This window comes from Microtus pennsylvanicus, chromosome 12 (genome assembly GCF_037038515.1).
Source record: "Microtus pennsylvanicus isolate mMicPen1 chromosome 12, mMicPen1.hap1, whole genome shotgun sequence".
Lineage (NCBI taxonomy): Eukaryota > Metazoa > Chordata > Mammalia > Rodentia > Cricetidae > Microtus > Microtus pennsylvanicus.
In genome coordinates, this window is record NC_134590.1 from 61,263,811 (window position 1) to 61,289,866 (window position 26,056).

The 26,056-nt window shown below is 52.3% G+C and overlaps 1 protein-coding gene across 31 annotated transcripts in view; it reads right to left on the minus strand.

Annotated features, from left to right (window-relative positions):
• Nucleotides 1-26,056, minus strand: part of Ablim2 (actin binding LIM protein family member 2) — a 123,791-nt gene that overhangs the window by 83,669 nt on the left and 14,066 nt on the right. For 11 of the 31 annotated variants that reach the window (XM_075943794.1, XM_075943793.1, XM_075943787.1 and 8 more), the window contains exon 1: nt 11,482-11,568. The exons of the other annotated variants lie outside the window; for them this stretch is intronic. In XM_075943794.1, the coding sequence (XP_075799909.1) occupies nt 11,482-11,506 (25 nt within the window). In that variant the 5' untranslated portion in view covers nt 11,507-11,568. Of the gene's footprint in view, nt 1-11,481; nt 11,569-26,056 lie in introns of those variants that run through there. 31 annotated transcript variants of the gene reach the window in all.

Genomic DNA, 26,056 nt, shown 5'->3' on the forward strand with positions numbered 1-26,056 from the left:
CGTGTATGGGACATGGGGTCTCTGAAGTTCAGACAGGGAGTGAAGAGGCCAAGGAAAGGCCATTGGCTGTCCAGCATGGCCTAATATCATCAAAGGACATTTCCTGGGTAGTCAGTTGACACATGATTAAGAAAGAGGTCAGAGAGACACAGTGTAGCTAGTCTTAGGGAGGAAGGACCATGAGCCATGAGAGCTGGCATCTTCAGAAACCAGCAAAGGTGACATGAGGGTTCCACATGCAGCTATGGAAGGAACAGCCACAGCCTCAATTTCAGCCCAGCATAACCTGCCCAGCTTCAGTCCTCCAGGGCTGTTCACCTTCATTATTGCAGTCACAGGACACACACACACAGTGACAGTGATAGAGGGGACAGAGTGGAGCACACTAGCCATTTGCCCCTCTCCCCTTGCAATGGGCAGGATCTACCACTTGCAACAGCGGTCCACAAGAGTAATCTTAGCCAGCTACTGTCTGAACCATCAAGCTGAGAACAATGCAGAGCCATGCCCAGGGACTACAGATGCAGGGTGGGGATCCATGGCCTATAGCCACGAGCCAGAGAACCCAGCTCCTTCCACCACACAACCCTGTGCCACAGCCAGCCATGCAGAAGGCAGGTGTTATCTCTAGTGACATCCTGGCAGCTAAAGCACACCTTTGCAGCATGATCCAACAAGGCCAAAATGGGATTGCTCACCTACAGCTGCTGCCTGCCTCTGTCTCCCACCTCGGACCGGCCATAGAAGCCTCTAACCTGTCACTCAGACATCTACCTCGAGGTGCCACTTCAGCTTACCCAGGCCAATAGCTTCTGGGGGTTCCCTTCACCCTCCCTCTTCCACAGTACTTTTCCCACCTCTGTGACCTATGCTAGTCTGAAGACCTCAGTAACAGTGGTGGCCCCTCAGCAGCAGCATGATGCAGCCCACAGCCCTTGCTGTCACAGGCAGCTGGTCTCTATGCCCACATCCTCCCAGCCAGCACCTTGGCCTGGCCATGGTGGAACTTCCATGACACTTGCCCCTTCTCCCTTCACTACTGAACTGGATCAGAAATATCCGCCGATACTATAGAAAGATGGCAGGAGGCCAGAGAGCCAGGGCCTCTGACTCAGCCGGACTTTGAGAGACTCCGTGCTGCCAGGGCTTTGGGCTATGTCAATGCTCACAGCTGTACATGGCTGGTCCAGCGGGGGTCATCCGTGTGAGTCACTCTAGTCCTGTGTGGCTCAGAGATACAGGGTGGGGCAGTGCTCCAGAACGTTTATGCCCTCCCAGTTTGGTACACAAAGGACAATGGGCAGCATCTTCTCTTGATCAGACAAGGCCGGGATTATAAGCCTGAATCTGGCTCAAAGCCAAGGTGAGCAAGAAGTCATCTTCAGATTTTGGGGTCCCATAAGCTGTGGGGTGAGCTGGTCTGGGATACAGTCTCAGCTCTGCCTCTTGTGGGGTGTGACTTTGAGAGAGTTCCTGTCCATCCTACTCCACTCACCCCCAGCCCCCCACCCCCGCCTTTCCATCTGTCCTGCACATCCACCCACCCTCTGACTTCGATCTGTCCTTCCATCTGTCCTTTCCAACCACCCACCCTCTGCTCACATCCCTGGTCATGGGGGAAACCAGGATCAAGGGCAGAAGGATTTGCTTAGCAACCAGCCCAGCAAACACTGATGTTTTCCATAACAATGACCACCATGTATTCAGGACTATGTGGGGGCTGGGTGTGGCTCAGAAGCACAGCACTTGCCTAGCCTGCAAAGACCCTGAATTCCATCCCAGCACCAGTTCCTAAGTTACTGGAAATGCATCTGGTTTGAGGGTAGAGCTATATTAAGAGTGTGGATTTGCTGGCCCGATCCCACTCTGCCCACTAGAGCTGCCTGGAGCTGTGGATCTGGTAGTGGTGCTGCCCTCTGGTGGTTAGAAGGAGAGCTGAGCTAGGCCAAGAGAGGGATGCCAGGAAAAGCCTGCTAAGCATCCCTCTAGACTAGTGAACTGGTTGCAGATTTGACGTGCACATCTTTTGCCCCTAGTAGGATTCAGCCCTAGAACCTGATGCAGTTGTGGACTAGCAAGGTCAAGTGTACCCACGGAGAGGTAATAGCAACCTGCCCAGCCTGCTTGCTTCCTTCTCATTCCACCCTGTCAGTGCTTCTCAGAGTAGCAGGCAGAATCAGGCCATCTCCAGCTACTTGTGGACAACAAGACAGAGTCAGACAGATAGGAGGACATCAGGAAAGAAGAGTCCCTGACTGTCCCGTGTGGCATTGGGCATCTATGAGAGGAGGGGGGACAATGACAGGGAGCTGAATGCTGGCAGAGGAGGAGTACTCAGGATGCAGGGATTTGGTGTGGTTCATCCAGTGACCCTAAAACCACGAAGCAAAGCTGAACAAGCTGTCCTTGAAGGTCAAAGACAGCCTGGAAACCAGGGGCACATAACTGTTAAGAAAAAGCAATCTTTTCAACTAATAAACTCCCCGAACAAAGCCGACAAAGACCTAGGCGCCTCTGAGGCAGACATCTCTGTCCTTGCTTGGCTTGGGCTGGGCAGGGCACAGATTCCCCCTTCCCTGGCTCCAGGCCAGACGCTGTGAAGTCAGTCACCAGGGAACACAACAGTGTAACTTGTAGCCTTCTTTTCAGCACCCTCCTGAGGGGTCTGCTTAGCCCTCCTGACACCCCTGTGAAGCCAACATGGTGCTTACCTCACAAGCAAGGAACTTGAGGCCAAAAGCAGCTGAATAGGACATGGTCAGCCATGCCAAGACTTGGAAAGACCAATCAGGAGGGGGCAGGGAGGCAATCCTGAGGCTCATAAGAGGGCCAATAATCCAGGGGACCCAGAATTTTTAAATGTCTTTGGTGAGTCCAAATCATCCCATAGCTGTTTATCCCAGTGACTTTGGCTGGATACATGGCTGGGACCTGACTATGTCTGTCCCATCAGAGGGCCTCTCTCTGGGCTGCATTTGAGAGAGCAGGCATCACTCAAGGCCTGAAACCCTACATCCTGTTCCACAGGAGTCCAACTTGGGAGGAAGGGGCTTCGCAGGACAGAAGGCTTGCTCCCTCCCAGGAGGCTGATCTGGGGCCTAGAGTCAGTAGAGCCGAGGAATGAAACCCTTGAGCATCTTGGTCCGAGGTGAAGCATCCCGGCATCTCCCAAAGGAGCAGCTGATAAGGCACCCACACTCCCAGCTTCATCAGACACCAGCTTCATTTCTAGGCATCTATGCTCACTTTTCAGGGCCTGTCAATCTCCAGCATCCCCTGCCAACCCCAGCTCTAGTTCACAGAATCACAGCTGGTGGTTTCTTCTGGGCTTCCTAGTCATTCCTGGATATGCACGGGCTCCTTAGAGCCTGAGCTGAAGGCCTCTGGGTCTCCACCTCCACCTTAAGAGCAAACCCCTGTGCCCCTGCCTCTGGAAAGTTCTCCAGGATTTCCCCAGGCTGGCAGGCCTTCACACCTGACTGCAGGCACCTGGGCATGGCATCTGAATGCTAGAGGGTCACTGCCATCTGTCTGTCAACTGCCCGGACAGGGAAGGCCTTGGAAGGAGTCAAGTGACTCAAAGCCTGTCATGATGGACTTGCGGGATTGAGATGAGGCAGAAGTCTCTTGTATGCCTCCAGCAGGGCAGTAGAGAAAACCCCTGGGCATGGAAGGTGACTTAGCATTAAGCAGAACTGGATGCCGATCCCTGAGGAGCTACGGAGGGACCGTAAACACATGTCACCAAGGGAAAGCAGCCAATCTGGAAATGCTGCAGCCCATGATTTCCACCACGGTTTTCTGGAAAAGGCAAACCTGGCAACAGTTGGTAAGTGGCTGCCGGGTGAGGTGGCGCACGCCTCTAATGCAAGCACTTGAGGCACACTCAGCCAGAGCTCCGTGAGTTCAAGGCCAACATGGTCTCTAGAGCCAGTTTAGGGTTGGGAGAGGGAAATGAACTGGGAAACTCTAAGAGCAGCCTGATAACACTGGAAAGGTGGAGGCATGTCATAGTATCTGTCTAAATCCACAGGACCTACAAAACGAGCATGGAACCTAATTCAGTCACAGACATGTTAATGGTGTATGTCAATGCTGTCCCAGAGGTCCTAATGCACATATTACAGCATTGCAAGATGTGACAACAGGGAAAAGCCATGCTGGGAACTCTGCCCTTTCTGTCAATTGCAAGGAAATGCTACACCCAAGGCCTAAACACAAGTGTGCAGGATTGTTGCCCCGTAATTTCTAGATCGGCTCTAATAGGTGGTTAACAACCTCTTACTGTGATAATAACAGGAAGTGTCAACTCAAGTGGTAGGGATCAGTCACACCAGGCTGTGACTACTTATACTTAAGCCCTGTGACAATGAACCCCCAGCGCCAGGGAGCCTTGTCAGAGTAAAAAGAACAGGTTATGGAGACCGTCAACTTTAACTCTATCTGTGAGGACAGCACCCACAGGACTTCACTGCAACTCACACCTCTTATCCCCACAGCTAGACTCCAGCTGGGCACCTGCCCTAGAGCCTGGAGAAGCCGAGAAAGAGTCGGCTGAATGATATTGGATAAATGGCTAGACTCTCAAAGCCTGTTTGTATAAACCTGCAAACTGGGGCTAGTCTGAAGAATTCTGAAGGTCACACTGAGGTAGAGAAGCGCCCTGTGGTGTCTGACAGAGGTGGCATCTGGGGACAAAGCTCCCTCCTGGGCTCAGAGGCCAGAGATGCTATAGGCTGGGTCAGGAAGGGATTATAGTAAAGGGAAACTATCTCTTAAGGGATCGCAATGCCTGCGACAGGGCCCACATACATTCCTTGAAAGGCTAAGTGAATACTCTAGGTTCTCAAAGTCCTGCCGTCCCTCCTCATCAAACCTGGGGGCGGCACCATGTGTCACATGTGTATATGTTATCCATGGGATCCCGAGCAAGGATGCTGTCTAAAAGCTCTGCCTTGCCGTTCCCATTGCCCAGTCACCGGCCCATCCTTCAGTGATACCAGTCATCGGGAACTCTGCAAACTTGCCAACTTCCCTGTGTAAGTCATGCCTGCAGGGCCAGTGCCGTGACCCTAAGGACATTAACAGTTCCCCTCTTCTTTCCTTAATTTTCCTGATCAACACTTCAGACCTTATCCAATGCAATGAACCATACTGGACCTTGGAAGACCAGTATGGTCCAGTGAGCAAGGCAAAAGGTCCTGGTCCTGGACATGCTCCAGTGTGGACCCCACCTCACCATAAATGGCCAACCACCTCCTATAGAAGAGGCTGGGTGTGGTCCCACCTAGGAGAATGACTCAGTGTGGGTCTGAGGCTGGTCTGGAAATCACTGGCAGAGATAGATGTGCCAGCGGGACACCACATACACACATGGCAGGAGGGGCTACATCAGGCACATGAGCTGTGGGGCAGCCAAACTCCTGTTTGACCTGCATGGCCAAGCACTAGCCGTGCTGAAATCCCTGAGTCTTTTCAACACTTTATTCCCTTGCATGGCCTGACTCCCATACTGTGTTCCATCCTTGCCTTGAAGAGGGGCCCGGACCTGGCTAGAAGTCAGAAGCCCGGGTTGATTATACTTTCTATTTTCTAGGGTAGGAGGAGGGGTAGAAAAGGCGGGTCAGCCAAAGCGAGGGTTGTTAATGGCTGTCACACTCTAGTGGCCAGGGGAGCTCTGGAGAGTCTTTCAGCTGCTGCTGAAACACAAACGGCTGCTCTGGGGTTCCTGAGTGTTCTTTGTTCTAAAGATACGAAGCGAGGTTTTTGTGACCAGGTATTTCTCGGTCCCGTGGCTCTGGTTTATCCACAGAGAGGGGTGTGATGTCTAAGTCCCTCTCCCTTTCAGGTGGTTCTGTGACAATGAGCTGGGAGGACGCTCTAGGTGGAAAGCCGATATCACAGTGTGGTGAACCCACGGTAGGCAGGAGAGCCTCTAAAAGTGACATGGGATGGAGGCTCGGGCTGGGAAGTACCTTCTGGGACAGGAGAAATCACACTTTGCATGCTGGCCTGGATCCCTGTGGGTGGTTGTGAACTGACCTGTCTGTGTCCCACTTCTGCCACCATACCCATGCCCTTCCAGGGGCACATGGTGTCAACCAGTGTCTCAGGGCTGTGAAGACTCTGAAGGAGCCCTGAACACACCAAAATCCACGACAACCTGCAGAGGACAGCTTCATCTGTGTTGCAGGACATGAACAACACGCTATCATTGGGTGTAGATGCCCAGGGACAGGGTGGGAAGAGTACAGGGTCTCTGGTGGTTGTAACAAATCCCCCAGGTTGTAAGGGACAGAGGAAGCCCGGAGTATGTGAGGTCCTGAATGAATATGTATTGTTAACATAGGTATAGCCATGTCAGGTGCCAAAGTACTATCCCATGGGAAAAGGGCAGAGCCTTCCCTCCTGGCTCAAGTGAAAATGTTTCTTTTTTCTTTTAAACACCGCTTGGCCCATTATATCTAGCCTTTTCTCAGCTAACTCTCGCACCTGGACTAGCCCATTTCTAATAATCTGTGTAGCCCACGAGCTGGCTTACCAGGAATGATCTTAACCTGCGTCTGCCTGGAGTGGGAGAATCTCAAGTGAAAATGTTGATAAATGTGTGCAGAAAATGTCCACCATAGCTTTCTCTCCCCTAGATGCTTACAGCTTGGAAACTGTTCCCTATAGCGACTATTCCTGTTGAGATTAGCTGAAGTCCCCACTACTTGTTCATCTCTCTATAATAACCCTGTCGCTTGGTTCATCCGTGGGCAATAACCCCACTTCTCTGTTCAACTCTATATAATAACCATGCTGAGTTTCTGGGGTGCTGAGCCTTCTCAATGAGAAAGCCCGGTCCACCTAAACCCAGCATTTCTGTCTGTCTGTGGGTCTGCCTTTTCTTCAAGTCAAGTCACTGGGAACTGTGTAGGACTGCACCAGGGGCATTGTGGCTAGGTATGACCCTAAAACGCCTGGATGAGCAAACATAAGACCTAGGTGCTGCTTTCTGGAAAAGGGGGTTTTGCTCCCCAGAAGCATCCTCAGCAGCCCCATCCCTTGTCCACAGCAGCCACACTCAGGCCAGCCTCCTGCAGCAGATCCTCCACCTTCACACACCATGGAGAGACATACAGATGACACCATCTACCCAAGCTCACCCAACAGCCCTGCTGCAGAGGCTCTCCCCACCTGCCCACACCCAGATCTCAGACTCTAGCCTTCAGATCTATGTTTCTGAAGTCACCCCGTCTCTGGCATCTTTTGGCAGAGCTACAGAAATCTTAAACACCAACGTTGTAAGTGACAGAGTCAAAAGCACCCTTGTGATCCACCCATTGCCATTCATTAGGGAATGTCCACACGACAGTGGCTATACAGGGCTGGCCCATGATGGGGGGTTGATAGAGAGAAACAACTGAGATGGTCTCCTCCAGAGGCAAGGTCTGGGAAGAACACAGTTGAGAAGCAGCCTTAGCTGCTCCATCTGGCCATGGCTCCCAAGGAACACTAGCTTCAGCCCTATCTCTTGCAGCCTCAAGCAGCGGTCAACATCGTCAGCCACCATAACATGCAGGATGGCCTTTCATTGCCAGACAGTTCAGCCTCTCAGGACCAAGGGCATCTGCTCTCACTAGCGTGCAGATCAGGGACATGTGGCCATCTGCCCCCACCCAGATCATCAGTATCCAAGCCATGCAGAAGGCCTGTTGTGGCTTCTGCCCAGTGTGTCCCCATGTCACATCACCTTGTGCTTCAGCAGCAGAAGCAGCAGCAGCAGCAACTGCCCACACAGACTCCTCAAATCTAATAGGAAACAGGAAGTGCATCTGGGGCAATCAATCACCTCCTCACAACTGGTCCAGTCCTGGGTCATTCTGCCACAACCTAACTCAGGGATGCCAATATTTGATTAAACCGGCTCTGTTTCCCCGGATGGGCTCCTTCTTGAGTGGGAACATGAAATAGGTATATCCTGGCTATAACTTAGCTGCTCCCAACTCCCGACCAGGCCTCTGGAGATAGGTGGCCAGCAGATAGCACCCAGTCTGGTGGGTGCAGTAGACCAGCTGTAAGCCTTCATGCAGCCCAAATGGTCCTGAAAGTCTTGGCCCTGAGTTCAACACAAAGTGATGAGGGGATAAGTGGCCCAAACTCAGGGCGCCCCTGAATCAGTAGCCCTAAAATGATCAGCTCAGGGCTGGAGAGGCAGCTCAGCCGGTTTAGTGCTCGCTCAGCTAAAATGCACGAAGCCTGGGTTTGGCCCCCAGTACTGTATAAATTGGGTGTGGTGGCATGCACATGTAAATGCTAGCCCTCAAGAGCATCTAGGTCATCTTCCAGTACACGGCAAGTCTGAGGTCAGCCTGGTCTATGTGAGAACTGATGTAGAAACAAATAAATGCACTGGATTGGAGCAGACTGGTCATCACCGGCATGGGCTCGTTCAGGTCATGAGATGACACCCAAGTTTCAAATGTGCCTGCTGGGTGTGAGCACACACTTGGCAGTCAGTTTGGCTTGCCACCAACTAGTGTCACCTATAGGTCATCTAAGGGATCTAAGGCTTAGAGGGTGCTGTAACCTACAAGGCCATACAGTTTGAGACAAACAGGCAGGGATGGGCCTTGATGCTCCCCTGAAGGCTGGTTCCCTAGCCCTCTGACTCCTTCCCCTTGACTTCTTGGCTCTTCTCATGTCCTCTTCAGTGGGTCCAAGGAAGGCTGGTGTTAGGAAGGCATTTCCTGAGCAACTAATTAAAGCTGAGATCGGAACTGCTGGCTGGGAACCTGGAAAGCTGACCTATAACCGGGCTGAGGTTCTGACAGGCCATGCCTAAGAAGTAGGCTTCCGGGCAACTTGAGCATGCCAACAGGGTCCAGTCACAGAGCACGAGGTTAATAAAGGGTGGACAAGGGTACACCAACACGCCGTCACGGCCTGCCAGCTTGACCAGTCCTGGCCAGGCCAGTTTCCGGAGACATGGAGACAAAAATATCTTGTAATTACATGAGTTCACTGTTGTTAGAGACCCACAGAGAAGCAAGGGTTGAAGGACATGACAGTCCCCAGTGCCTTGTGCTGTTGGTGGCCATTCTGATTCTAGGTGCATAGTAAGGTGAGACTACACAGTGATATCCTCTCCTAATGTGGAAGCCACACCTGTCCTGGGAGGCCCTATCTTCACAATCAATGTCCAGAGTGCCTACAGAGCTCTAAGGAAGGGATTTATTCAGCTCAAGCTGCTTCGGGACATGGTTGCTTTCACCTCCAACCCTGGGAGGCTCCAACCCCTTATTTCCAACATTCTAGTGAAGGTTGGGTACTGCTTCATTTTGATTGGCCTGTGCCTGGTTGGTGCTGTTAAATACAGTTAGAGGTCTGCATTGGAGACACAGGCTTCTCCGCCTAGTTTTGAGCTGGCTACCAGCTGTGACCGCTTTGAGAGCTTCCCGTCACACCTGTGACAGGTGGCTCCCCTGTCACCCTTCGAGTGGCACCATGGCTGCTTCACAGGGCTCTTTGCAGCACCAAGGGCTTTAGCTCTGCCAAAGCCTGATTTCTCTGGGTTTCCCTCCATGGTTCATGCTCTTGGAGTCATTTCTAAGAAACTGTCACCCAATCCAAGATAATGAATATTTATCTTATTATTTTTAATCTTAGCCTTTGCATTTCAGCTCTTTCTACAACTTTCCATAAATAGAATGGCCTCTCCCCTGCGCTGAGTGTCTCAGCAGATGCCGGCTCTCTGTAGTCTCCTTCCGGCTTCTTCTTCTGAGGAGCAGTGGTGTGGTTTGCAGTTGTCCCAGGGTGGGATGTGGTGCTGTGTTCTTGCTATTGCTGTCTGCTCGTTGCGATGGGTAAGCTGAATGCATCGGCTCCCCACAGATAAGACAGTCATTTAGAAAATGGACATGGTCACATGTCCCCAGCTCCAGCATCCGCAGTATCTTCAGAATAGCATGGAAGCAGGGTACTAAGAACCAGCCACCGGGCCCAATCCAGCCAAACTGAGGCCAGGAGTGAGCACTCCTTCCTTGGACCATCTGGTGGAGTAGCCACTGCTTTTTCTTTTGGGAGTGCAATATTATGCAAAATAGCTTTATGTTAACTTGACATAAGCTAGAGTTATCTGAAAGGAGGGAACCTCAATTGAGAAAATGCCTCCATAAGATCTGGCTGTAAGGCATTTTCTTAATTAGTAGTTGATGGGGGAGGACCAAGCCCATTGAGGGTAGTGCCATCCCTGGGCTGGAGGTCCCGGGTTCTATAAGAACCCAGGTTCTATAAGACAGCAGGCTAAGCAAGCCATGGGGAGCAAGCTAGTAAAGCAGTAACCCTCCAAGGCCTCTGCATCAACTCCTGCCTCCAGGTTCTGACTTCCTTTGATGATGAACAGTGTTGTGGAAGTGTAAGCCGAATAAACCCTTCCCAACTTGCTTTTTGGTCTTGGTGTTTCGTCAAAGCAATAGCAACCCTAAGACAAATATCAAGCGTGTGTTGTTTGCACCAACATCCAGGGAACAAGGATATGGGTTAGGGTCCTTGCTGTTGGAAAGACCCTACAGATCAGGGTCAGGCAGAGATGCCAGAGAAGGATGCCTGGATCCTACTCCCTAGAGATCTGCTAGGCACTGTGCCTGGTTCTCATAGGAGGGTGGGAGCATTGTTAATAGAGGCACAAGCCTGGCCAGAGATGGCTACCCTGAAGCCTGCACAACTGCAGGCAATTTCAGACCTCTATTGTGGGTCCAGCTTCTTTCCAATCTCCCCTTCTCTCTGGGCCCCCAGACCTGTCCCACCATGCTCACCCTGCAGGCCTTCCTACCAACACACAGCTCTCTAGACTTAATGCCTTAATCTCAGAGGCATGGCATCCCCATACCAGGAGAAGGGACGTTCCTATTATAATCCCTATTGACTGGCTTCCTTGGTGTAACTGTCAATGCAGTGGGGCCTGTTTACTACAGAACAGTCACAGTGGCCTTGACCCTTTCTCCCATATACTAGTTATCCTTTCACCAGCTGTGACCACCACAGTACTTCCAGACACCGTTAAATGTGTCCTGAGGAACAGCAAGACCCCTTTGATAACCACCACTTTAAAGAAAAGAAAGACTGATGGAGACAGAGGTTGGGGAAGGAGGGAGCAGGCACAGAGAATCCACAGCCCAGCGACTCCACCTCAAACATAGGTCAGAGGGGCTGGCCTTCCTTCCTGTGAGCCCCAGTTTCTTCATCTATAAAAAGGGGTCACCCACCTCATCCCACACACTGTGAAAGTCCCCCGAGCCTATATATGATTGACATGATTGACACCTATAGGTGTTGGCTTTCACCATAACCACGAGACACCAAGCTGGATAGCACTCCCTTCACTCAGGCTCCACCCTCCGAGCTCAACCATGGGTCTCAAGATCATTCCTTCTCGCTAGAAGCTGAGTCTTCCTCCCTGGCTGACTGGAGTGAACACACAGCTATTCTGAGCTTTACCTGACCCTCCTCCAGGCATCCCCATGGAGTGGCCTCCTCCGGAAGTGCCAGTAGCGCTCCTTCCAAGCCTAGGCCCAGCAATGTGGAGACTCAGGTGGCATCTGGGAGAGTGGAGAGCCTCTGTGGCATTTGTGGCTGACACATCTCCCAATCACATGCCAGAGAGTCACGTGGCAACTACCACCCCCAAGGCCAAGGCAGGGCAAAGCCAAGCCCTTCCTGGAACACTGAAATAGCATCCTGCCACATTGCTGCTCCAGAGATGCACCTGTTTTTCAGTATCCGGAAAGGGAACTCTGACAAGGCACTAGCAGGGTGGCATAACTGCTAGCCCCTGGGTTTGTGCCAAGGACAGTGAGTTTACAACCCCTCGGGGCTCTAGGTAGTAGGGGTCACAGCCTGTACCAGTGTTCCCAGATGCCTTAACAGCACCACTAAGGGGCACAAATAAATGTTTACAGCCCCGCTTTCCAGAGCTGTTGGACTATTAAGAGACAGGGAATGTCAAGTGGAAAGAGAAATAACCTAGGCATAGTGAGCCTGGCCTCCGGTTCCCTGTATATGGGAATGCCAAGTGGAAAGAGTGACAGTCTGGGCATGCTGAGGTCAGTGCCTTGTGCGCAGGCTATCCCGGGAATGCTACAGGTTAAGCTCAGCCCGCCTGGTTCCCCACATGCCTGGTTCTCATTGAGAAAGGGAATGCATAGGGGATTGTGATCTCTACACCTGGTATTCATTTCTACACTCTGTCTGCATCTCCCCATCATAGGAATAACTGCCATGGACAGTGGCCTCAGAGACAGGAACAGGGACGCAGGGAGGGGAAGGAGGCAAAGATTGTCACCGTTGACCTTCCTGTGGAGTCTGGCTCTGGGAATCAGTGATGCTTACAGCTAGGGTACAAATGAGCTCCTGAAGGAGGGTCTGTGAGGAAAGAGAAGGAGAGGAGAGAGAAATCCCAGCCTTAGAGTTGAGTCCTGGCTGGGGGTGGAGTTATGTGTCTACATCTTGCCCCATGCACCTTGTGTTGGAGAGAGCAGGGTCCTCTGGAAGGTGGACCACAGCTCTAGCTTTCTGAGTGGGACAACAGACGGTGTGACATAGACCCAGGAGCATCTTTAAGCCTCCCGTGTGCTGAAGCACCTTGTCTCTGCTCACCAGTGACTGCCTCATCGGCCACCATGCCTTCCCCACCAGCCATAGCACACAGTCTCCCTGCTTGTCCATTCTCAATTGTGTGACTGGGCAAGAGAAGCCCCACCTCCAGCTAATTGGCTTAAGCTAATGTGAAACCTGCATACTCCATTCCGAGGGATATGTTTGCTTGAGGGATGAGGGAAAGTTGGCCTGGGCTTTGGGGAAGAATACTCCCCTGCCCCAGATCCTCCAGGATATGCCCCATTTTCTTCCTGAGGCTTTGGGATGAGGATGTGAGGGAGATGTGCTGAGGCACTATTCCTGCGCTCCATGGAACCTTCTGTGCTAATATAGAAGGTCTCAGAGAGATAGAACTTCTCTCCTCACATCTCTCATCTCTAAACCCTGAGAGTACAGTGAGGGGCCCTCAGCCTCTTGCACTATGTCCTCTGTCATTGGCTAGTGGCTTCCAAACTGCTCACACAAATGGACCTGCACACTGCAAACAGCGCGCGCATGTGCACGCGCGTGCACACACACACACACACACGTGTATATTTACCTGCAGTGGGTGGAGTTCACTACTGTAGAACCCACAGCCTCTCACTATTAGGAGTGTTTTCCTGTCCTGTGACTCTGTACAAGCAAGTTCATGTGGTTGGTCTGGACCATGGCTCATGGGCAGAAGTGACCATGTGACCCATTCCCCTTCCAAGCCTGAGCAAGCAAGTCTGGCCACTCCTGCTATGCCTCTGTGACTGTGGCAGGACACGTGAGGCAGCCTGTGGACCTAGGAGGATGGTGAGAGAAGGAACAGAGGTCCCACACACCCAGCAGGAGCAGCTCATCTCCAGCCCACTGCACATCCTCACAAGTGATAAGAATTTGCCGTTGGGGCTGGAGAAACGTTTCGTCAGTTTAGAGCACTGTCTGTTCCTACAGATTACCTGGGTTGAGTTCCCAGCACCCAAGAGTAGCTCAAAACCATCTGTAACTCTAGTTTCAGGGGATCTAAGCCTCTCTTCTGACTTCTGTGGGCGCCAGGCATCTACATGGTGCATATACATACATACTACAAGCAAGCAAAACACTCATATACGTAAAGTAAATACATTTTTTTTAAACAAAAAGAATTTGTTGTCAGTGAATGCCTGTGACCTTGGACTGTTCTGCTGTAGGTATATCAGTGTCCTGGGTCACGCGGGACAAATCATTGCTGACTAGGTACTAAGTATAACAGTTCTAGGGACCAGAGGCCAAGTGAGGGGTCACCGGGAAGTTCAGGAGTAGGTAGGACCAGGCTTCTCTGGACACTCAAGGGGAGATTCCATCCTTGCCTCTCCAAGCTGCTATGATTGCCTGACTCCCATCTCTGCCTCTGGGGTGATTTTCCTTCCTTATGGAGCTGTCTGTACTCTCCCCTTTCTTGTAAGTGTCCGTGACAGCACTTGGGGGGAGGGCTCTGTCACATGATCCTGGGCAGTCTCCTGTCTCAGTGTTCTTACCCACCTGTGATTCTCCTGTTTTCCAACTAAGATGACAATTGCAGGTTGCAGGGCTGGTTGGCTTGTTTGTTTGTTGGCTTGTTTGTTTGTTTGTTTTCCCAGCCTCCCATACTTAGTAATGGTTTGGCTAATGCGACATTAAGTGTGTGCCGGGTCCCCTCAAAGCCACACTTGTCCTTATTGTGAGAGATGTGCTCTGCTGTTTCCTATTCAGTTCAACTTCTTATGTAAAGCCTGCTGCCGCGACCCACTAAACTGATTTTATGCCAGAGAACGGGTCGCTACCTGCAGTGCAGAACATTCTATCCCAACCCCCACAGCTGGCCTGGCAGGGTGGGGGCCACAGTCTGAAGAGCAAGATTTCAAGGGAAGAAGTGAGCCGTTTACAAAAACCCACAGTAGAGCCTCCACCCCACCCCATCCCACCAGGACACTTTACCTACTCTCCATACTTGGCCTCATGCCAGAGTCCACGACTGCTGCCTGTACCCTACCAGCACATAGGTACCAGTCAGACCCACAGGAGCCTGAGTTTCTGAGAGAGAAGCATTTGCTGAAGGAAGCAAAGGCTTCGGTATCATGGTGTAGCTATCCAACTCCTCTCTCTCTCTCTCTCTCTCTCTCTCTCTCTCTCTCTCTCTCTCGCTCTCGCTCTCGCTCTCGCTCTCGCTCTCGCTCTCGCTCTACTGATGGGCTGGGAAGTGTCCCACCCTAAGAATCCCTTATTTGCATTTTCACACAGCCCACCACAACCTGATGCCCAGTGTCGTGACTTCCACTGACTTCGGAAGTACACCTGAACTCAGGATATTTGCATATGTATAATGGGATGGAGGGGACCCTGGCCTAGACTTCAGATTCATTTGCCTTACGTTGCTCTTCTGCAGTCTGAAGGTAACTTGACATCATATTTTAAATAATTTTGTGCACAAAAATGAAGGTGCATGCTGTGGAATTTTCCATTTGTGGCATCGAGCAGGAACACCAAAAGTTCAGGGTTTGGAGCATTTGAGTTTTGTATTTTCAGCTGAGGCAGCCTCCAACTAGGCTAACAGCTTCACCTTTTTTTTTCCTTGAACTAGCTCTTTTAGACCAGGCTGGCCTCACACTCACAGAGATCTGCCTGCCTCTGCCTCCTGAGTGCTGGGATTAAAGGTGTTCACTACCACTGCCTGGCTACATCTTCACTTTTGAACGTGGCTTAAAACAAGTAAATTCAGGTACCAGAAACACGACACCACAGAGATTTTTCAATGTGTCTTTAAAGTATATAAGACATCAATGGCTCTTTATGGACAAACACACTCGGGATCGGAGGAGCCTGAGACTTTGCCTAGGCTCTGGTAAGGAATGTCAGCCCTCTCTTAAGGCCTGGACCCCGTCAACCTCCCTGGGAGACCCACATACTCTCAAAGCCAGGGAACGGCTCACTGCTGTCTTCTCAATCACCGCAGCAAACCCACTGCCTCAGCTCTGCCATTTCATTCTCTTACCCAGCACCCTATGACCTTTTCTTGGGGCCTATCTGTCCACGTGTAGATCAGGGATGTGGCCCACTTGGGTTGCGGGAGGCTGAGGAGATGTGCCGGGGCGTGGCTGATCCTCAGGGCAAGCCTCTTCTGTCAGTTCCTGTCCATATCCAGGCCAACTGGCACAACGTCCCGTGAATAACAGGCATTGATTCCCCCACAGCTCCAGAGAGCAAAGGCACCAACTTGATGAATGCCAGGCCCGCATCTCCTCTGTGACCTAGGGAGGGCCTTTCCCCATTTCCTTCCGGCCTTGTTGGTCACAGGCCATCGGACTGTCCTTGGCCTGTGGCTGTACCACTCCCATGGCCATACCATGACCTCCTGGCTCTATCTACCATCTGCCTTTCCTCTTCTAGGGACAACAGTCAGACTAGATGGGGCCACCCTATGTCAGGAACTCATATTGACTAGATGTCTACAGCGGGGCAGAAGCTGGCAATCAGGGAAGCCTCTGGAGTGTGCCCCACCCCCTAGCATCCTTCTTCCTACTTTCATCAAGGTGACCTTCAGGCTTGGATCAACCAGAGCCAGAGATCAGAGATCAGTACCTGCAGCACTCTCTCCTCACACTTTACTGCCATCACTGACCTCAATCCCTGCCCTCCTGCCCTGGGTCCCCTGTACAAATGGCCATCTTTGCGTATTCATGAGCCCTCCCAGAACAAGAGGAAATCCCTCATCTCTGCATTTTGAGAACTCAGCATGGACACAGCCCTCCCTCAGTCCCACCCCCTTGCCTGTCCCCATGCTCCTTTGCTGTGCATGCCCTGGAAGTCAACCCACCTGTGCTCCTCCTCACCTCAACCAATGCCACTGCGGGACAGTGCGCCACACAACTCCCCTTTAGAGTAATGCCCAGGACCCCTAAGGAACCCATAGGTCTTAGCCACAGTGGAATAGAGCCCTGAACCTGGACAGCGGAGCTCCTCAGGCAGATGTCCTCCTCTATGCAGAATACACACTCCTGCTCTCAGCAATGCAGGGAGGGCCTGTGGAGCTAGGCACGGTACTACAGACAAGGTGTCCATAGTCTCATCTTACATGTCACTCATAGGCTAAGGACGGGGCAGGTGATAGACACATAAGTAACCTGCTAGGCTGACTATGGTCAGTACAGTGTGGAGAGGGGAGGAGGTGAGCTCCCGGCTGCCTGAAGGCACGGGGTACAAGAGGCAGAGGACCTCTCTAGGGAACGACAGTCACATCAACCTTCAAATGATAACAAGAAGCTGAAGAAGGCAAGGGCAGATGCTAGAGCCCTGTAGCCAGGAGACAGCAGAGGCAGGAGGAGCCCAGGGGAGCCTTGAATGCAGGATAAGGGGGTCTCTTGTCTGTTTGGTAGGTGGTCAAGGTATTAAATGAGTAACATCTGAAGGGCTAGGGTCTACGCTTCCCCTTCCAAGGGCTTCTCTCTACCACACCCTGTTTCTGAGTCCAGCAACAGCTGCCCCAGGCAGGAAGCCACCACCTTGCTGCCCCCCAGCACACACCCTTCCCAGCCCATCAGCCAGGCTAAAACCAGAAGGGACTCCTCTCCCTGTGTGACAAGATGCAGTCCACTCAGCAGCTGCCATGACAACACAGTCCACACTCCAGCTCCTTCTTGAATCAACAGGGCCATGACAAGCAACTGGACAAAAGGCAAACCAGGAGTAGACTGGAAATCTACAGGCACAGGCCTCCGGGATCCGAGCACTAGGACACTGACACCTTCCTCTCTTCAGACCAGTGTCCTGCCTGGTCAGAGCATGGATGAAGCCCCCAGGCCACTAGCTGCTGCACACAAAGTACACTTAGGCAGGTTCCAATGGGATCAGGCATCACAGAGCCCTGGCATCAGCTCAGACGCCAGTGCCCAGCAGGCCCCTGGGTGTGGAAAAGGGGCCTTGTGCCCCTTTCTGTGTAGGTATTCACTGGGATACTCTTGGTGAAGGCAGTTTGGCAGAAGGGATTGGGCCATCCCACCTATAGGAATGTCCTTCCTCTTCTACCTCAGGGTGCATGCTGAGCCCTGCTAGGGAATTTTCACGGCAGCCAACGCAAGCCTACAGACTCAGCCCAACCTGATGCCTCGAGCACACAGATCTTGATTCTTCAAGCACATCAGAAACGTTAGGCAAAAGCAAAAGAACAGAAGGTAAAGATCATTCTAGAATAAAGGACAGAGGAAGGAGAAACATGACAGACAGACAGCCATGGTGTGGAGCCTAACCGGGACCTCCAAGGAAAGGAGGGAAAGAGGTCCAGGACACCGTGAGCAACCTGTCCTGAGATGGAGCTCACTCCCCAGTTAATAAATAGTTAATAATACCAAGGTGGTAGAAGCTGCCTGTGGCCCAGTGGATCATGGGGACTCTACTCTGCAAAGAATTGATGCATTTCTCATGGGACTGACTGCCATGACACCAGACCACCCATGTGACCAGATGCTAATGCAGTTGTCCAGCTCCTGGCTTTCTTTCTGCTTTGCCACCATGCAGTGACACAGCTGGGCCCTCACCAGGTGCCAGCACGATGCCTCCTGAATTTCCTGCCACCGAAGCCATGAGCCAAATGAGATGTGCTGAGCAGAAGAGCAAACGTAACAAGACATCAGCAGCTAGTGTGCCCAATGAGATGGCTTACAGGGTGTTTGCCGTAATTTATTTTTACAATTTCTCTGCAATTTTTCTTTCCAAAAGCACATATTTTATAAAAAAAGAAAAGCGGGTAGAAAGTTGATGAAGCAGAAGCTAATTCTGCCGGAGAGAAGATAGAGCTCGCTTGCTCGCCCTTCAAAGACCTCTGCAAAAACACAGACAGCACAGAGCACAGAACTGGCTTCACAGCTGTGCGAACCTACCCCTTGCCTCAGTTTCCCCATCTGTCATAGAACTGGAAAATCCATTTTGTAGTCTAATTTCCTCATTGTCCTTCTATCTCTGGCACCTTCAGCAAACACAGCCAATCAGTCATCTGTCTGTCTTAGCCACCCACCCCAACACACAGACAGACAGACATACAGACACACAGAGGCACACACACAGACAAACAGACGTACACAGATAGACAGACACAAAGACACATACACACAGAGAGAGATAGACACACATATATAGTCACACAGACACACACAGAGACAGACATATAGACAGTCACACACGAAGAGACATACACACACACACACGACAACAACAATGCTTCCCACCTATGAGTTCTAAAGTAGGACTGAGTGGTATAGGTACCTGGCTCAACCTAGTGTAGGGTGAGGAGCAGAAACAGCCAGTCTGAGTGAACTAGCATGTGGTTAGAGTATGGAGGAAGCACACCACGGGCTGCTGGGCGGGAAATGCGATGAGGGTGAGGTCGGCTCTAAAGGGAAGCGAGTGTCCCCTGAACCCAGTGCCCACCCCAGAGGCTGGTACCTAGGTACTACCTAGCTTCTGATTTGTCAGCTGCAGATTGGACGCTGGGACACACAGTCAGATGTGGAAAGGCAAACACAGTTCATCCCAGTGGAACAGCATCAAGTCTCAAAAGGAAGGGCATTCTGACACGTTAGCACTTGTGTGAACCCTGAGGACACAGGCTAAGTCACCAAAGGACAAGAATTGTATGATTCTCAGATAAGAATCCCAGTGGGAAGAACTCACACAGATAGAAAGAAGACTGCTGAGGGCCAGGCCAAGATGGGAAAGAGCGGGCTAGTCTCTGGAGGATCTCACGATGCATGCCTGGACCTAACTGTAAAGACCAGACTAGCCTGTAACTCACAGATAATCAACTGAGTGCTGGAATTAAAGGCATGTACAACTACATCCATTGGATTTCCGTTGCATAAGATGGAAAATTCTGGAGGTGGGAGGTAATAATGTTTATATTGACAGTTTACTGAGTACCCCTGAATACTCCTAAAATGGCTCAGTGGGTGGTGCTGTGCTGTATCCATGATTTAAAAACAAGCAAGCATAGGACTTCCCACAGCCACCCTCTGTACCTGGGGTAATGGATGGGGACTGGCAGGACTAACTAGAGAGAAGAATCATGCCACCCTGAGGCAGGTCTGTGGGTCAGCAATCCATCGTCCCCCAGAGTCTCTAGATTGGCAGATAATACAGTGGCTATGGACTCTGACAACAACGTCCACTCTCCAAGCCATGAAGGTGCCAGGGACAGAACATGTGGGGAAGTGGCACAGAGTGCTTGCTCCCAAGCCGCTTAGTCACAATGCAGGGCACCGAGCAGCATGGCCATGGATCCATCTTGATTTTCAAGAGCCAGCAGCTAGTTTCCCAGCTCAAGTGCCAGCCACCCCAGGCTGCAAAGTGCTCAGTTGTCTCCCTGAGGCTGGCACACTGAGGCTGGCCATTGAGCCATTGCAGTGAACATCTCTCCATCCATTTGTTGGGAACCTGTACCCAAGGTGACTGTGGGGTGGAGGCCTTGAGTGGTAATGAAGTAAGAGCAGAGCCCTCAGGATGAGATCAATGTCCTCATGAAAGACACCTAGAGAGCTCGGTAAGAGGGCACCAGGCAGAAATGCAGTGTGCCCTCACCTTGGCCTTGGAGCTCTGGCCTATGCGTGGGGAGAATCCATGTTGAGCCTCCAGGCCCTCCTGTAGCCCGGCACTGCATTCCCAGATGTGTGTACGCCTGGCCCTGAGCTGTGCAACCATGCAGTTTCTGGAAAGTAATGGAGCCCCATCATGACTCAGAGGCTGAGGAATCAGGGAATCCAGAACTGGCGGAGGCATCCCCTTTCCAGGTGCGCCTGGTTAAAGTGAGTAGACAAAGAGGCCATGAAACAGAGCCTGGACAGACAGACAGACAGCCTGTGTCATCTGAGACAGAACAGCAAGGGGCAGCCAACAGCTGAGCCCTCCATACCCCACTTCCAGCACCCTCTCAGAAGAGCACAGCAGGGAGCTACCAGATGGGGCGTCATGAGGGGGTGGGTGACAGGGACAGGAAGGGAAGGCTACCCAAGACAGGGAACAGCCTGTGCAAAGGCGTGGCTGTGAGAAGGAAGAGAGGCCTGGGCGGAAATCTCCACAACTGAGCAAAGTGGGACCAGGGAATGTGAGGTGACAGGGAGGTCAAGGAGGGGAAGCCATAAGTCAGCCCTTAGCCAGGCTACTGTGAGGCTGCCACCCCCAGAAACAGTCCCACCAAGTGTCCAATAGTGCAGGTACTACAGAAATCAACATGGCAGTCCCCCAAACACCTAAGCACCACGGGTTCCCTGGGTGGCGTCCCCCACTAGGCTCACTGTCACACGGTAGCCACCCTAGCAGTAGCTATCCAGTGTCCGTCATCATGAACAAACACAGTGTCCGTCCAAACTGTGAACGCACCATCAATAGGAAGGACAGTCAAATGTAACAGCACATGCCTGCAATCTCGGCACTCGGCGACTGAGGCAGGAAGATTGTATCTTTCAGACCAGTTTGAGCTACATAGCAAGACTCTGCCACAGAAAGAAAAAGGAAAAAAAGGGGGGGAAGGAAGGACATTTTTCCACCTTCTAGAACATGGACGAAGCTGGAGGACATTGTATTGGTTAAATAAGTTAGTGCTGAGATATAAATACGGGAGGAATCCATTCAAAGGAGACCCCAAAGGTACACACCGAGTACATGGAGACAGAACAGGGAATGCTGGGAGAGGTGGGGGCGGGGGCGAGGTCAGTGAGGACAGAGTTTTGCATGCAAGAGTTCTGGACAAATTACTAATGGCAATTATAATTATTAATTACTAATTACAACTGGTCACTTAAACGTGGTTTAAATAAACCTTACATTGTAAATATTTTACAATAAAAATCAAATCAAACAACTCAGCAAAACAAAAGCTGCTCTCTACCTGAAGACAGGAGAGACTCTGGCTGAGCCACAGCAGGGCCCAGAAAGTAGAGTTGTTCTCAATGGGGACAGACTTGTCATGGAAGGAGGTTGGATGCTGGTGGAGGCTCAGGAAATGGGACCCAGAGGAAAGCAGGCAAGGTACCCAACCCGGGGGAGGTTCAGAGACCCCTAAGAGAAGCTGGAAGAAGCAGACTGTGGCCACAGTCCTTCCCAGGAGGCCAAAGGACCACCTGCTCTTTCCAAAACAAACCTTCCTCTTGCATGCCTTGCCCCTCCTCCCTGGCCCTGTGCTGATATTAAAGATGGAAAAGAAACCTTGAGAACATGCAGGTAAGGGCACAGCCACAGCACAGGTCAGCCCCCTCAGGGACAAAGACACTCGGGACAACAGAGGGGACACCCAGATTTCCCACACTCCAGGGTCAAGGGCAGGGGAATGGCAGCCAAGAGATGCTTTGGAAGCTGAAAAAAACAAAAAAAACAACAGCAAAAAAACAAAACACAGAGGAGGCCTGGGCAAGTGGACAGTGTCTAGAAACTCCACAATGGACAGCAGAGCCAGCGGCCCTGCTTGACCCCAAGCTCAGACAATGTCACCTCCTCTGGGCCTCCCCCTGCCTAGCCTGGCCCTGTTCACACAAGCCACTCGAGTCCTGGCAGACCAGATGTCACCAAGCATCAGAAGGTGGTGAAAAGGGCCCGGCCCTCGGGCCTCCGATCCAGCTTTACCTCTCTCCAGCCATGTGGCCGTGGCTCTCTCTTCCCTGCACGTTTCTGAGGATGCTCTGCAAAGTCTAATGAGTCTCCAATTTCGGACTGCTCTGAGTTGTGTGCAGCCCTGTGTGGATGGAAGCTGTAATCATGGATCATAAACCCACAGGCCCAGGCCCGAGGCTCGACCTGCTTTAATTGCTGGCTTCTTCCTGCTCTGTGAACCGCAGCCTCCCTGCAGAGTTCAGAGCTCGCCCTGCAATTCATTTCTGCCCACCAGAGTTCATGGGCACCTGGGGAGATGGCTCTTGCCAGACACACACACAAGCACATTGATGTGGGTCAGGCGGCGGATATCTGAACGACCCAGTCTCCCTTAGTAGGAGAAGGCTGTGCGGCGCCAGGCTCTGGCTCTTGGCCTGCGAGTTGGGGAGGCAGAGGTAGCTGGCCTCTCCCCTCAGCCCTGAGCTGCTGCAGCCCCCAGGACGAGGTGGCCTTTGGGAAACAGGCTCTGTTCCCACCTGACTCTACAGAACTGAAAGCAAAGACTGGCGGCTCCAGGATCTCCATGCAATTCAAGCCCCTCCCAGCATCTCTGGCTCTCATGTGGTCCTGGACACTGTGGTCGCCTGTCCTTAGCCAGGAACTCCCCCAGGGCAGGGACCCTGTGTCCTGTCACCACTGCCATATGCCCTACCTGGGGACAACACAGAGGGCCCCCCAATGCCAGGGAGAGCACTAGTGGTGTTTACAATGACTTTTCACTTCTGGGTGTGGAGGGCATATATCCCGGTCCCCAGCCCTTACAATCGCCCTCAGTGGTCCTGATCCTGAAGGACCAAGCCTTGGAGCATGGCTTCTACAGCCTCAGCAGCTTGGTTCATTTCCCAGGGTGCTTGCAGAGGTTGTGACTGGCTGTTGGCTCCTGGCAACTCCAGGGCATGGCTGTGGTCACATCATGGACAGGGAAGGGACCCTTGCCCATGACAAGTCATGTAGCCCTGGGCTCATGGTTCCTTGCCCCAGCATGCCCCTCAATTAGAGCTGTGGAGCCCCTGGCCCACAGCAGAGTCAGCTGGAGTGGCTATGAAGAGACATAGCATGTGGCCTCGGTACCTGCTTCCCTCCCATCTGTAATGACAAATGCCCAGGTCCTCCCTTAATCACACCAGCTCCTAGTACTGTCCTCCCTCCCTCCCTCCCATCTTAAACACGATGCCACCACAGCGGTCCTTGTGGCAGGAGGGGCGGGGCTTGTGGAACACGGAGGTCCTGGACAGGCCAGCTGTACCAGCACAGCTCAGGGGACCAGGAATCTGCATTACTGGTGCTCAGGTCATTTGGCTTCTCATTATCTTCCTCACCTCCCCATGCTTCAGGGCTGGGGACCTCCCTAGACACAGCTTCTCAGGACCGGAGAAGTGCAGTGCCCAGCAAGGCAAAGACAGACGAGGAGCTCACAAGGCTGATGGCACAAATGAAGCTATTCCACGACATCCTCCTGCAAGGGTGCCCTTCTCTCACTCTTTTGCCTTTCAAGCTTCTATTTGATTGTATACCACCCCCTCCAGGCAGCATGCCAGGATTTCATTGAGATAAGTCTCTACCCACAGCTTCCTTGAGAAGTTCTTTCTCACCATGTATAGTCAACATATTGTCTGTCTTCCTCAGTGGCTGGGAGCTTCTGGGGGAGGAACGGCATCACAGACAACTCTGGCCAGGGGTTGACACAGAAGTGACTACCAGCTTATCTACAGCCACTGTACTATACTGGCTGTGTTAGGGACCAATTGCCTAAAGGACACTGTGGGGGCAGGGGGCTACCTGTCAGAAGGCAAGATCTGGAAGACATGCCTGCTGGTATCTGTCCCATCAGCAAGTGTCATGTCCTTCTCAGGCCCATGGATGGCAGACTCAGCTCAAGGGGAGCTGCTAGACATCATAGAACCAGCTGACTGCCCACCTCAGAGAAATGCCCTGCTAGCTGAAGCTGCCCCTGGTCCCAGATCTGAGCAGAGCGCTAGTGAGACACACTGAGCCTCAGGGTGTGTAGGGGATTTGGGGTCAGAAAGAGGAGGGGCCTACCTGAGAGCAGACCACCAATGGGAGAGAAACCCCAGAGCCCCTGACATGGGACAAAAATCACCCCCAGACTCTAACTTAGGGTTAGATATAGTTTCTATGGTGTCAGCCAAGGGGACACAGGTCCCATTTCAAGTAAAAGTAAGGACTCACCTTTCCACAGTATCAGCACCACAGCACACCAGCACCACACACACCAGCACCACAGCACACCAGCACCACACACACCAACACCACACACACTAGTACCACACACCAGCATCACAACACACAACAACACACCAGCACCACACACACCAGCACCACACACACCAACACCACACACCAACACCACACACACCAACACCACACACACCAGCACCACACACCAGCACCACACACACCAGCACCACACACCAGCACCACACACCAACACCACACACCAACACCACACATACCAACACCACACATACCAGCACTACATACACCAGCACTACACACCAACACCACACACACCAGCACCACACACACCAACACCACACATACCAACACCACACATACCAGCACTACACACACCAGCACTACACACCAACACCACACACCAGCACTACACACACCAGCACCACACACACCAGCACCACACACCGGCACCACACACCAGCACCACACACACCAGCACCACACACACCAGCACCACACACCAGCACCACACACACCAGCACCACACACCGGCACCACACACCGGCACCACACACCGGCACCACACACACCAACACCACACACACCAGCACCACACACACCAGCACCACACACCAGCACCACACACCAGCACCACACACCAGCACCACACACCGGCACCACACACCAGCACCACACACACCAGCACCACACACCAGCACCACAGCACACCGGCACCACACACACCAGCACCACACACACCAGCACCACACACCAGCATCACACACCAGCACCACAGCACACCGGCACCACACACACCAGCACCACACACACCAGCACCACACACCAGCATCACACACCAGCACCACACACCAGCACCACACACCAGCACTACACACCAACACCACACACACCAGCACCACACACCGGCATCACACACACTAATACAACACACCAGCACCACAACGGCTGAAGAACAGGCGCCCCCACCCCTGAGCACTGGCTCTGTCTGTGGAAGGGGCTGGAGAGAGGAAGGAGTCTGTACAGAAGGATGGCCCAATGCTGAGTGTCACTGGGAAGGTTCCTCCCTGACTCTGTGTCCTCCTATAAAATGGGTGACACCTCAGGGAGGTGAGGTCATGGCTCTGGTATCCATGACCCCTATGCCACCAGCTCACAGGCAGTTTGCTCCACCCATGAGAGGGACACTGTTAGTTACCTTAAATCTGCTACCGAGACCTTATTTCCCATTTTATTCCATCTGAGATCTCAGCGCACAGAATGGTGCTACCCGTGTTAGAGTGGGTCTTCCCCCTGCCCATCAGTAAACCCAATCTAGAAACTCCCTCGCAGATATGCCCCCAGGTGTGCCCCCTGGGTCATTCTAGGCTCTGCCACATCAGCGGTCAATATCAGCCATTACAGACGGTTTCTATCACACACAGGGCTGCCTCCTCCACCGGCATTACAGTTGGAAAAGCACTGTAGGAGGGAGACGCACATTCTTGGCCTGCAGATCTGATCCCCACTGCCCAGCCCTACCTGCCACATGACCTTAGGCAGGCAACACTTCCTGTCCACCTAGAGCACAATACTAGCAAATGGGAGT